Here is a 13,906-nt window from a genome sequence, read left to right as displayed (position 1 = left end):
ACTTGCAGCAGCTCCTATCAATGAAACTTAAACCCCACTTAAACTCAGGAAACCTGGTTTCCTAAGGAAACAAAGCTTATGCCTGCATGTGCTCTATCCAAGCGGGTGTGTGTATGGGGAAGGAGGGGAGCTGTCCCCTCTCTATTGACCTTATTAGACAGTTTCAATAAAATTTGATGGGGGGTCCCAAAGCACCTCAGTTTCATGAAAACAGGCAACTGGTTAGAGGAGGAAGATCCTGTTAATATCCCCACAGTGGAAAAGGTGGCAGTATGAGTTCACCCCTTATTAGTCATCGGAGAATCTGCAGTAGAAAGACCTGAAAAGGTGACTTCATAGGCAGCCAAGCTTCTTTATTCCACTGCTTGGGGATCTCAGGAATGCTATTTACCATTTTGTCACTAGATGGTATTGTTCCACAGGCTATATCCGAGAGCCTCAAAGGTCAAATGCAGCATGGTATATCAGATGCTAGGTGGATTGAAGTGCGAGAAAAGGCTTTTTTCCTGTACTTTCATGTATGTTTTCACATATGGAAGTCATTAGCAAAATCAAACTGTAACAGCTAAAGGAAAAGAGCTTTGGGGAAAATGTGGATAATGCAACTCGGTATTGATGAACTGTGCATTTCCTCCATATCTAAAAAAAACTGCTGAGAGAAAGAGGTGGGAAGATACTGATTAAAAATTGAATGTTTCTGCTAACAAACCAAGCACATAAAACAAGCCCTTTATTATAGTTCAATCTCATCTGACACAAAATTCAAACAGCCTGACAAACAGTAAGTGAGAAAACCTGAATATTATGCTAGGATACAGTCATGAGCACAAGCTCCTTCAGTTTTGAAACTGGGCATTTACCTGTATCTTGAAGGTAAAAAGAAGATGCTTCCGTTTTCCAGCCTGGATGGGTGTCACTTTTGTCCTCTCCACGCTCACTTGAATCTGCTCTGACAGGGAGAGGGTGATTCTGTAAAGCAAATGATGCTTTGTCTTAATAGCATAGCCTAAAAAATATGCCAAGGTGGTAAATCCATAAACCCAGCACTAATAGGGATGAGATTTTCACAGCTCCTCAGTGTCCAGGCTTTCCTTCTCCCAAGCCTACGGGTCTTTCAAGGGAGAAATTTTCTAAGGAAAAACAGAATTCCGACCTAAACGGCTTCCTATCTTCATGAGTTAGTTATGCTGGGGTTTATTCCCTGGCACCGACCACCTAAAATTAAACCGTCAAGTCTGAGCTACCAGTCAAGGCTGCCTCTTCTGTCATTTTGGAGAGGCACCACCAGAGGACCATTCATTCCAGCCTACCTTGGTGTCTAAGGAAATTATCTGAATTCCCTGCTAAAGATGCCTCCTCCTCCACTAAGCACGGGGGGGGGGCCTAGAGAAATTAGGCACGACACACAACTTTTAGATGGCTAGAGGTAAGTGGAAGGAATCCCACCTGACTACACAGTGGAACGTGGCTTAGTCCTGAGAAACGCCAAGTGGAAATGCAAAGCTCTTTGCAGTTTGCTCCATTTTGTGCATCTCTGCGTATAGGTGTGCACGTGTGCGTGTGCGTGCACACGCATGTGCTGTGTGTGCGTGCACACGCATGTGCTGTGCGTCTCTGTACAATCACTGCCCTCTTCTGGGAGAACATACTGCACTCAGTAAGTCAGTGGATATGCCGGAATGAAATTCACTTTATGTCTATGGACTTCCAGCCTCAGTGTTCAACCTGCTGTAGCGCTGCTGCCCTACACAAGCTGAAACCCTTATTAAACTAGGATTCTGAGAAAATGGTTTTTTTAAGGAGCGTTTTGCGAGATAAACTCCATTCCTTCAGCGAGAACCGAACAGAGCTGTTTCTATACCTTTGTGCTCCCCTCCTCTTCCTCTTCATCACAGTCTAACCCTTGATGGGAGATCTCAGTAGGGCCAGTCTTCTGGATCAGGTTGCTTTCAACTCTCCCCATTCTTTTCTTTTCAGTTGTCACTCTCACTTTCATGAGGTGGAACCCAGTGGAGACTGACCCTACTCTCAGGTTGACAGGATCGCCATCAAACAACAGGTCACCAGAGCTGCCATCTTCCTTAAAGCCCGGGGGCTGGTAATCTTTGGGAGTTACTACACAGGGAGAAAGAACCCACTGATGTCAGAGAAATCAAGTTCCATCTCTCCTTAATCTGATTTATAAAGAACAAGCGCATACCAGCCTCAAGTAACAACATCAACTAGTAAAAATATTCTGGGGGTTTTTATAAGAAGAAGGGAGAGAATGCAAAGGAAAAAAATGAGCTGAGCAAATGTTATTAGGGAGCTCAAAGAAATAATGACTTTAGGATGCTGAGATACCATTAATGTGCCCAACTTTCTGGAGCAGAACCTGACAAACGCAGGATGCCTGTTCCTTAAAAAAACAAACACAAAAACTGTGAAGGAGAAGGATGTCTTCCTTTCACACTGCATGGCTGTACTTCTTACATGGATGCTCAACCCTTTCTTAAAAAGCATCTGCCATCCCTGTGTGTCAGAAGGCTTTACTATGTTTTACACCATTTCTCAGTTTACAGCTTCTACCATTTCACCTTTCTATGCTTTACTTACTTCACAGGGGCTCATGATTAGCATAGAAACTGGTGGAAAGGGAATTTTTCCCCACAGCACACCCTGTTCTCCACCTACCATCATTGTAGTAGAGGAGTTTCATGGTCAGGGTAATGTCATTGGGAAGCGGCCCGAGGTTTTGCATTAACAGGTACAGTTTACGGATCAGGAGCCTGCTGGCCTGTTTAACGTCCTCGCTGCACACCCCATTCACAAAGTTCATTTGGTTGCTACAGTCGGAAGAAGAATAACAGATTTGTTTTCCTCAGTCATGAATATTCACGATCTAATTACAAATACAGTGCACCCGCTGACTTGTCTGAAACCACCAGCAACAAAGCTACAATGCCTTTATGTAATTTCCAGATAAACAGGGAAGTGAAACAGACTCCAGGGATGAGGTGGCATCAGCAAAACAATAGCTCTAAACTAAGAGGCATGGCATTTACATTTGAACAGACTTTGTAGCTGGGGCAATGGACCCCATTATACAAATGCCATGACTCACTTGTTTGAACATGATTAAATTGGATCAAAGGACCATAAAACAAGTGCCTTTCACCTAAGCAATTTCAGGAATGAGAGGAATGAGGTGAGAATCCCATATAAAGCTGATTCATCACAGGGGCTATTTTCAAGTCCATTTTGCAGTTTGAAGAGAAGTGAATTGCATGTTCTCACTTCAATTCCATGTAAGAAAAGCTAGTTCAGAAGCACATTTTTCAAAAGTGACTAAGGGGAATTCCTCTCACCTCCTTCACCCATCCAAATGTCAGCTGGCTAGTCTAAGCAAGCAGTCTAGACTGAGATAAACGTCTAACAGAAGTGGGATGAATCGCCCTCTGGAGGAGTTTGTTTCTCGAGGTAGATGAGATGAGCAGCTTAGATCAGCCAGCTAACTTTAGACGGCTGAAGATGGACTAGATGAATCACTACGTGACTAAGGAACCTAAACTTCCTTAACTTTCAATGAGAAGGGGCCATAAAGAAAAATGTAGCTCCTCCACTACGTCTTTGGAAGACCACCGGCAGGTGGATGATGCTATACAGGCCGGATGGTCCCTAACACAATTATCCCAAATCGCTGGGGAGGCAGGGTATGGTTTGGTAGCCTGGAATTCGCAGGGGAGGCAGGGTATGGTTTGGTAGCCTGGAATTCGCAGGGGAGGCAGGGTATGGTTTGGTAGGCTCCAAACTGCCAACAGCAAAACTCTGTGCTGAGCACACTCTGCAATTAGATTAAATCCTGTATGTTCAGAAATGTACATCAAGTGAGAGGACAAACGCTGGCAATGCCTAAGGTGGAGTAGGCATTGCCTACTTAGGTAGGCCTAAGAGAAGGCCTACCTTCTCTTTACACGTCACCTTTACAAGTCTTGGGATTAGCGGAATAGAAATGGTAAGGGGAAAGAGTATAAGCAAAAAAAGAGAGGAGACTTCCATAGGAATTAACAGGTCAAGTACGGGTTCAATATGGGAATAACATTGTGGATTTGATGCAGGAGTGTGTTAAAAGGTAGAAGCTGAGGAGCTGAACCTCTCCGAAGGACTGGGATGAATTGTGAGGAATTCCTCCGAAATCCATCTAAAATAAGGCAGAGACAATCTAGGAGAAAGTTTCCCTTTACCACTCAGATATGATGATGCAGACCCACAAAACATCTCTCACGGAATGATTAACTCAGAGTTTGCACACGACAATAAACCTTGCAGGTGTATAAAAGCATCTTTATCAGCTGAAGGAGCTGATAGCAAAGATGACACAATACTCTGATCAATGCCAGAGCGTCAGTTTACTAACGACTGCAGGTACACGCATGATCCTGCGATAGCAATGTCAGTCACTGAGGACACAGAACAGAGCCCAGGAATCTGATGCCACGGGCTTTGAAGCCTCAGAGCAGTAATGAGATTTCGATGGAGCAGATATAAACACAACAGCAAGATTACTTAGCCTCTCGTTGGCTGGTAGGACGGACACCAAGGGACGCTGACTTCCATTTGGGGACTGTTGTTATTTCTAGGAACTAATGACTGATCTGAGTAAGGCTGATTAAAAAACCGAAGTACTCAAGAGCTATCTATTATCTTTCAGATCCGAAACGTCTCCTCTTTCCCTCAGTGTAGTAAGGACAACTGACAGAAGCTTCAAAGCAGAAACAGAGGGTACAGTCAACAGGACACTCCAGACTCAGACATCGTTCAGATTTTCCCAACAGAAAATCACTTTGCCACGTATTACAAATGATGTGGATGTGTTTAGAGAAAGAGCGACAAATGGCACACTACAGGAGCGTTTCGGAGGAGTTTCCTGAGCAGCATACAAGACAGCAGAGCTCTCTTGCTGTTCAGGCAGGTTCCAAGGCCCAAAGATCCATCTCTCACCAATGGCAACTGCAGAAGCAAACTAAAAATGGTTAATTATTTTTCTTTGCTTTGGTTATAGCCAACGGCCTTTGATAGTATTTATTTTAAACTACACAGGATTATGGCCTACTAAACACAGCTTTAAAATATCTAACAGACAGTCAGAGCCAAAAAGATGCAAAAAGCTGCTGCTTCCTGCCAAACATTTTGCAGCATCGACTCGGGCATCATAAGTGAAAGTTCTCTCAGGTCACCCACGCAAGACTGCTCAAGCAGAATACACGTATGCAAATGCCCAAGGAAAAAAATCCTGGGTGCAGGATCATGGTGAAAGGGATCAAACCTGAAAAAGCTTCATTTGAAAGCACAAGGCTGTCTTGTGAAAGTGGAAGAACACTCATTATTAGTTGAGACAGCAGCAAGCTCAACAACGGTGCCAGTTTCTGCATCGCTACCCTGATTAGGCACCATTTCTATAAATTGCCCTTAATTCAGTTCTGGCGCACTTTAAGTGCCTCACTGTGCTACGTAACAGCATTTCTACTCATCAGCTCGGCAGTTCATATCCTGTAGGGTGACTATCCTCAACTCTGATGATATTTACAGCTGCTTAGCGACTCAGACGTGCTCTAATCATAAAGTGCAGTTTCTTCTTAATGCTTCTAGAACGCAGTTTTCACAGTGTAATTCTGAGAAATAAAACCAAACCACTACCTGATGATGTCCATCTGGGGCACCTCCTTTTTGTACTTGAATTTGAATTGATACAGTTCAGTCATTGTCTAGAGATTTAACAAGAGAGGGGAAAAAGAAGAAACGGGTCTCTCTCAGTAACAAGGGTAAAGATGTGGACCGAACTTAGCAGTGTCCTTTCACAACTTTATGCCAGAGCACAGCATTAATTTAACGAGACGCTAACAGCTTTAACTCTATTATTGCTTGCACGGGCTTTGGCAAATTTTCTTAACGACCACAGCTTACCTAGCACTGAAAGAATCACAAAAAAATGACAAGCTTCCTGCTTCCTCCTTCCACTTCCTCTGTGGGCCTCACTCCCCAGCCTAAATCTCTAACGAGGCGTCGGGGCCAGCCAACCATCGCAACGTACGTACGTCCTCCCTTACTAAAAGGAAAAACGTGGGGCTTCACAGCTGAGGCAGTGCCACTCAGGCCCAGAGTTCTGTATGGAGATAGGGGCCTGAAGGACTCTCCCTACTAGGAAATACAAACAATACTGCATGGGCAAAAGTTTCTGAATTTCACCGGTCTCAGAGTTTTATGAGGGAAATAAAAAAAAACTAGATGATTTTCCATTTAAAAAGAAAGGGTTTGCTATGATTTTAGAGAATAAAATAATTAGGAAGGACAGACTACTTCGCCACAGAAGAAAGGATCTATTGTAGTCCAATTCCATGCCTATAATTCACTTTTTCCAGAGGCAATCAGGTTGATTAGTAGGAGCTCAGCTGAGCCCTTAACTCTGAGCCTTCCTTACAAATCCCAGCCTTGGCACGGACGAAACTCTTGCTCTCTCCCCAGATGCTGAGGTGCGACACGGCAGAACTGTAATCAGGTGAGCAGAGATTCTGCAGCCGTTCTCTGCATCTGCTCTGTGGAGACAGCATGGATGCAGAACCTCGCTTACGTATCACACTACCCGGTCTGTCTCCACCGGCTCGATGTAGACAAAATAGAAACACAACAGAGAACACTGAAAGGATAAGTACAGGCACTGCACAACACATACATCCCAGGTCTTGTGTCCTAAACCTCTCTGCATGAAAAAAACAGCTCTCTCTTCAACACTGCTGTTAAAAAGATGGTTCGTAAAAGAATTATTTTGAACTTCCCATTTCTTCTCTTCAGAAAAGAAAAACAAAATCACCACCATGCCCATTAGTTGCCTGTTAACATCCCTGCCTGAGGCCCTAGATGGGCCCACAGCCTAGTGCCTGGTAGGAGCGTTTGATCACAATCCAGCTCACTGAGCTGTCATTCTTGAGTGAAGGCAGAAGAAGAGAAACAGGGTCACCAAGCAGCTATGTCAGGGTAGAATTTAAGCCTACAAGTCCACTCTGAATACAAATCTACTCACCCATGCCTTCAGTTGCCTCAAAGATTAATTAAGACTCTTTCTTACCTCCGGTTCCTTGGGATTGGTGTAAATCTGTTATAAGAAAGCACAGTGAGGGCATTCTCCCCTTGGATAACTTGAACCAGTGAAAAGTGACTAAACAATGATATTTTCATTTTACAGCAGAGATTGTACTATCTTTAGCATGGGATCAGAGAAAGGAATGGCTCAGAAACAGTCTTCCTCTATCAGCAGTCAATACTTACCACTTCAAAGACAGGTAGAAGACACTCATCTGTGTAATTGTGGAGGAATGAGGTTAATTCCCATTCCAACCCTCACAGGCAACTATTGATGCCTGAGATTTAAACTACTCAGATTATGCACAGAATAGATGCATAGCATAGCTCTTGGTGCTTTCCAAAGGACCAGGGCAAAAGACTCGCTATGTAACCACCAGAGTGTGCTTTCTTCAGGATCAGATTAATAAGGAGGACTCTTCTGCAGGGGGAATGGAGAAGACACAGCAGCTTCCGAGGGTGGAGGCAAGAGTTTAAAGGAAGCAATGTTATGAAGCACATGAAAGCGCTTCTAGGAGTTTAAGGATGCATGTAAGGCCTCAGTCAGAAGTCTGACATACTGAGAAAAATATTCCCATGCAGCCTAGGAAGTTCATATTCACCATATTTAAGAAAGGTCACTGCTCTATTAAAAACCACATGCATTTTGACTTCCCCTTAAAAAGGCACAAATGGGTTGACACGACCTTGACTCCGTATCTCTTTCAAGCCGGGGGGGGGAAGAAAAACGCGTTGTATTCATTTACTTACTGCGAGGACAGCAATGTGTAACTAAGGAGGGAAAACCAAAACAAAACACAAAATCAAAATCTGACCTTAGTGGGCAAGGAAAAGAAAGACCTATCAAAATCTAACTGCCTACACACAGTGAAGGAATAGACACATTCGACAGACTGCGAGTTAAAAACCTTTACGCAGATTCTTCATAGCACAGCATCAGCAACACCTAGTGGCCAGTTTGCTTGGCTTTACTTGCAGTTTCCCGAGAAAACAACAGCACGCTCAGACTTCTCTCTGGGGACTCTTTCTAAACCGATCTCCAAAGGCTATGCCGATTTAAAACTCTTTTAAAAGAGCACCCATCCCTACAGAAGACTAATATTTGCTCTCTGCTATGAAACTCCCCAAAGGTATTTAATTTATCCTATAGCAAGAAAACGTACGTGGGACTACTCTTGAAAACAATGCTAGAACATGCATTAAATACCTCCATTTTTTTCCTTAATCCTTGTCAAGTAACAAATAATTTATGTCTCTCATAAATAGCAGAGGACTAAATACCACCTAGAACTGTCAGCAATCAATAAACTGAGTTCACAACATTTTGAATTATCTTATGCACGTTGACAGGGGTACTGATGTGTAAGAGCCCATCTGATCATCAGTGCCGAAACTAACACCACTTCATCTGATCTAGATGAGAGTTGGTTTGATGAACGGTGCTGACAGAGATGACAACAGTTGGTGCTTCTTCCTGTGCAGAGCGGTTTTTACGTGAGAATCAGCAAGGAATATGATTACTTGCTAGCTAGTCCCGGAACCAGTTATATACCTTTCTTATTATTACTTTCAAAAAAAAAGTAATAAATTCTGAACCCGAGAGAAAAGCTAGGAGAGTTACAGGAGATGAGAAGAAGGGAAAAGGGCGAGGAAGGAAAGCAGAAGCACGAAATAACCTGTCTCGGGAAAACAGGCATGGAGGTCAAGATCTAAGTTCTGACTGGCAGTGTCTCTGTCCAGACATTAGAGAACGCAAATGTAGAACACAGAACTAAGGGAAATCCCTTTCGGGCTGCAAATTAATTCACACACCATGCACAGGCAAGTTTAGAGAGCAACAGCAGCCAATAGTTGGGCTCAAGGAATAAAATCCCAAATCTCACATGTATATACTCAGGGGAGGGTCTTCCCCCTATCCCACAGCTGTGAATGTGTGTTGTGTGCATGCAAGATCACTACAAAAATATAAAGCAGGAATGGAAAGATAGTTTTGTCCATACTCTATGAAGAAATAGGAAACTCCATTAAAAAACGTGAAAAAACTTACATACTGCCTCTCCAAAGCATCAAAACAACCTTGAATCCTGCCAGGGAAAAACACATTAATACTAACCAGCAATATTTATCTCCTGATCTGTAAATGCATACTCATTAGATACAGTTTAAAGTTTAAATTTTTTCTGGAATTAAGACAACACAGCTAGCAACATTTTGGGCTTGCAAAGTCCTTTTCAGATCAACCATCATAAAGGCGCTGTCCTCCCTTCCGCATTTGTGCGTTGTTTATACTTCTAGGGCCATATCCTGTCAGCCTGGAGCCCACTCAAATCCTGACAAAGGCAAGGATTCGAGGCCTAAGGCTGGCTCCGAGTGGTTTTCTCTGCGCAGTGCTCTATTTTGGCTCCCCAGCCTGCTCTCCAGTGGCTCTTTTCCCACTGGCAGTGTACAGAGGTTGGCTGAAACTTCAATCTGAACGTGGCCTGACATGTCCGGTCTTGTAAATTTTTTGTTATCTGATGCACAGTTTACAGCTATGGACTTTTTCAAAGTAGTAAATATTATTTGAGGCAGCAATGGTCAGATATTTACTCTTCGAGTCAAAGGATGTGCAGCTGGGTATCTCCTTAGCACATCGAAGTCAGACTTTCTGCTTGTTGGGAACATGCCAACTCTGAAATACATCCTAAAGAAAGTTGTAGGGTACTTAGACACATAACATCCAGGGAGATAAAATATTGTACATACTAAAAAATGAGCTACAAGAGGCCCTATAGAAGTGAAACTAGAAAAGACTAAACAACAACAGAATCAATCTCATGATTTTCTTTACCCTGTCTCCATACCTACACTGCCTGTGTGTGCTCTGGGGCCTGACCATGACCTCACTACAGCCAACACTTCAACAGACCTTGAACTCACATGATCTTGGTCAGCTAATTCTGTCTTGCTTACGCAGAGGGCCAAGCACACACTCCGCAGCAGTGGGAGTTGTACTGGCATAGTCGATAGCGCTACTGGGCACAGTATTTTCAAATTCAGGAAGAAGAAGAATGCGAGGGGTAGATGTCTTGCTATTCAGCACAATCTTGTCTTAGTTTCGCTGTTACTCACTTACCACTTGACTATCTGCAATGATCCCAGACAGCTTTTATCTTCTCGGAGAACTTTTAGACAGAGGTCTGCAAAACCAGATTTAGCACATAGTTACAATCCTTATCACAGCTGTTGGGCAAACACGGAAACTAAGCCAGCCACCCTCCCTTTTTTGGATAAAATGCGTTATCTGGAGGTCCTTCCTGAGCGGAAATGTTGGTTTTCCACTGAGTCCCAGGTGGGCCGACACAAGCTTATTGCTGCATTTTCAAATGTCAAGACTTTCCGCAGATGCTCTGGGCTCTCCCAGAAACAGTGCTAGAATTATGGCTTAATTTCAAAACACCAGCAGCTTCCATCCTCTCCTCCCTCCTCTTCTCCACTCCCATCTATTCCGCCATTCCCTAACAACACCTTCACTTCTGCATTCAGATTTCACCAACATCCATATGAGGTAAATGACTGTGCTCAGAATAAACTATTTCTGTTAAGCTTTTCCACACAGTTCCTTCTACCTCTGTTTTCAGGCATTCAGAATGGCGAGAGGAAACCCATCCTGCAGATGAAGAGATGAATTAATAACACCTTAGGATTCAACCAAGGAGCCCTCAAAGGCACCAGCAGGCCAGATGTTAACATTCTTGATCAAAAAGGCACATGAAAGACCTGATGTTTGATTGGAATGACTAGTGGCTGTTCAAGGTTAGGTGATCAAGAGCCAATCTGGGATTTCCTGTGCCCTCAACCAAGTCCACAAAGTGCCTGTGACCATGTTTCAGGAGAACTAACTGCGCAAGTGAAAACACGGAAACGGGTTGGAATGCATGGAGACATTTCACACCCTACTAACACATCTCGAATTAACATAAAGACGTTGATGAATCAAAGCCTCACTAATTTTGTGATCCTACGACAAGACTTTGGTTCTTAAAGTTCCTTTTTTTAAGAAAAAAAGTTCTGATTCCCAAGCGCATGTGGTTACAGTTACGTGAGATAAGTTTTCACAGGGAAAAAAAACCAAAACACAATAAAACAAACAAACAAATCTACTTTCAATCTTGCAAGGAAAGCTGAAAATGTGAACCTCAGGGGCTCAAAAATCCAAAGGAAAATAAAACACACCAATCAGAGTTGATTTTTTAAAACTTACCGGGTTTTAAGTCAATCTCTTGACTCTGAGACCTGATTCACGGGGCTGGCAACGCCAAGGGATGATTATAAACCAAAAGAAACACTAGGAGAAAAGCCACGAGTTGCCAATAGCTTTAGGTTGTCTTCTATGCTCTCTATCTGATGCAGAAGCCCTGTCTGCATCCAGACTGGGGAAGGCCTGTTAGCTAACTTCCTAATAAACTGAACTCATACATATATGAGCAGCCAGAAGCTAACATGTAAAGCAGATTATAGCTAAAATATAGCAAGTAGAAGTAAGAATTCAGCACAAATTGAAAGTGTTACCATCTAAATAGCGAGTTCCGTAAGAGCTCTCTGGGAACAGCCCTCTCATGTATGTTATACAGGATACAGAGATGGCCAGAAGTCTTTTCACCAGCACCACAGACTGCTGCTCAGTAGCAATTTTGTTGGGGAACACCACTGATTCCTGAGAAAGAAGGGCAAAGCCAAAAATAGCGCCATTTTAGTGTACACAGGGATTGTATTTAGGAACAACTCTCAGCAGGTGGAAAAAGAAGGTAACTTAGAAACATAATTTTAACATTTCTCTGGTCTTCATACTACACAGAGAAGAGTAACGTGTAGCATGGGTGGGATTAAATGTGTTAGGGATAGTTATTGTTAGATCTGGCATGATTTACTCAGAAGCAGACTGCAGTGGTCATTCCCTCCCCTTTTATCACAGCTGAACGTTCCCACCCCTTCCACTGCACCAATGCTAGCACTTAACAGACAGCCACCCCTAAAAAAAAAAAAAGTGTATAGTTTTCTGCCAGCTTAGCTCTACAGAGTCAAACAAGTGCCAGTGCTGGTATGGCGTTCACGGCTGTACCGAAGTTCACTGCCTGCCACAGCTTTTTTTGAGATCTGACAGCAGACTGAACCTGTCAATGCTGTACGCAGACCTAGTTTTCAGAGTGATTTTAAGGCAGAGCTGTAAACAGTGCATGTCTACGACTGGAGCTAATGTAAATACTAAACACTGTGTGATTTTAACATGAACAATCTCAGCGGAAAGTATACTAAATTTAGTTCCTCTGTTAGCTCATTGCTTTTCTTCCTGCTAATAGAGCTCTGTGCACACCTAATGAGCCTACATTTATTTAGTCAAATACATGTCAAAGCCCCATGCTGTATCTTCCCGGACTCACTAAATTGGAAATAATCCAAGCAAGAACAGTGCAGACAACAGAAAGTGTTCCCACCTCACCAGGCACGGATGTGCCACGTCCAAAACTGAGAGCCAAGACTGTCAGTACCACCACATTTCAAGGTTTTTACCTTAGAGGATTTTTTCTTTTGCCTAGTCTGTGAAAGCTGTTGAGTAGCCATCCTGTATTTCAAAGACCTGCCTTCCACTTGTAATTAAAACCTGGAAAAAAAAAACAAAAAAAGACTGGAGACACCTGGAAAATAGACAGTCATTGCTATTTCTCATCTTCCTTAAGCTAAGAATGAGATTCTTCAGCCTTGTTCAGGTCTAAAAGCTGATTGCCAGTCAGGACAGCTAAAGCAAAGCAAACCAAGGATACCCTTACGGCACTGCCTGGGAGTTTGCAGAGTGAGAAAACTCCTTATTCACTGCTAAACGATCAATAGTATTTTAAATTCAGGGCCGCAACTGTACCTGGTGTCAGCTGGTGCCACTTCAAAATGCACTTCTCATATTCCAAACCACAAATGTTAATTCCTACAACCATTAAAAAGTGTGAAGGGGGAACGTGAAAGAACTGGAAGTCTGCCAATAGCAGCCGATATTTTAGCAAGGGTAAGCAGGAAACGCACTAACATCAATCTTGGCCAGAATAAAGGAATGATTCTTCTGGGACACCTTGAAATTAAAAAAAAAAGGAGGGGGGGAGAAAAAAAAGAGAGAGAGAAGTCCACATTGTTTCAATGAAAGCGGGCCTTGTTAGACAAACCTGGATTAAAGAGGAAAATCTTCTTTTTACAAGAATAGAAAGCTGATTGATGAAGGCAATAATGCACTTTGGTGAGGTGCTTGATTTAGCACCGTCTGACATCTTGTTTAAAAACCTCCATTAGATGGAATTAACAAGGCACGCATTAACTGGTTTGAAAAATGGCTGGCTGGGAGATCTCAACATGTAGTTGCTAACGGGGAGACGTTAATGAAAGGGAACACCACAAACAGGTCCCCAAAGGAGCGTTGCCTCGTCCACAGCCAGTCAATATTTCTATTAACAATTAAAATAATACCACAAACACGGTGGGTTGATTTAAATTGTGATGTAATGCAGTGACCAGCGGACTTCTATCAAAACAGTTGATCTAATCTTGTTCTGCATTTGTACCTTTTCAGCTTTTTTCCATGAAAGCCTCATTTCCATTTGTTGGCAGTCATTAAGACATGTTGATTGGAACATGTTGACAGCTTTTACGCTAAATTTAGCACTTCATTTAGTAATGAGGACAGATTACGGCTATAAAAGTATATTTAAACAAATATACACCTGCAAAATTTTTAATATGTTAAATATTTTAGGGAAGCTTTTTTTTT

At 42.8% G+C, this 13,906-nt stretch overlaps 1 protein-coding gene across 6 annotated transcripts in view; it reads right to left on the bottom strand.

The window, feature by feature from the left end:
- Nucleotides 1-13,906, bottom strand: part of HORMAD2 (HORMA domain containing 2) — a 37,316-nt gene that overhangs the window by 22,062 nt on the left and 1,348 nt on the right. For 4 of the 6 annotated variants that reach the window (XM_076353286.1, XM_076353283.1, XM_076353284.1 and 1 more), the window contains exons 2-11: nt 12,667-12,757; nt 11,668-11,812; nt 10,232-10,295; nt 9,164-9,200; nt 7,867-7,887; nt 7,103-7,129; nt 5,674-5,744; nt 2,674-2,825; nt 1,862-2,115; nt 861-969 (exon numbers count right to left, since the gene is read on the bottom strand). In XM_076353286.1, coding sequence (XP_076209401.1) covers nt 861-969; nt 1,862-2,115; nt 2,674-2,825; nt 5,674-5,744; nt 7,103-7,129; nt 7,867-7,887; nt 9,164-9,200; nt 10,232-10,295; nt 11,668-11,812; nt 12,667-12,717 — 931 coding nt within the window. In that variant the 5' untranslated portion in view covers nt 12,718-12,757. The remainder of the gene's footprint in view (nt 1-860; nt 970-1,861; nt 2,116-2,673; nt 2,826-5,673; nt 5,745-7,102; nt 7,130-7,866; nt 7,888-9,163; nt 9,201-10,231; nt 10,296-11,667; nt 11,813-12,666; nt 12,758-13,906) is intronic. The other 2 variants (XM_076353285.1, XM_076353289.1) reach the window with 2 other exon arrangements.

The sequence above is a fragment of the Aptenodytes patagonicus genome, chromosome 15 (genome assembly GCF_965638725.1).
Source record: "Aptenodytes patagonicus chromosome 15, bAptPat1.pri.cur, whole genome shotgun sequence".
NCBI lineage: Eukaryota > Metazoa > Chordata > Aves > Sphenisciformes > Spheniscidae > Aptenodytes > Aptenodytes patagonicus.
This window is presented reverse-complemented; position numbering and strand designations above follow the sequence as displayed.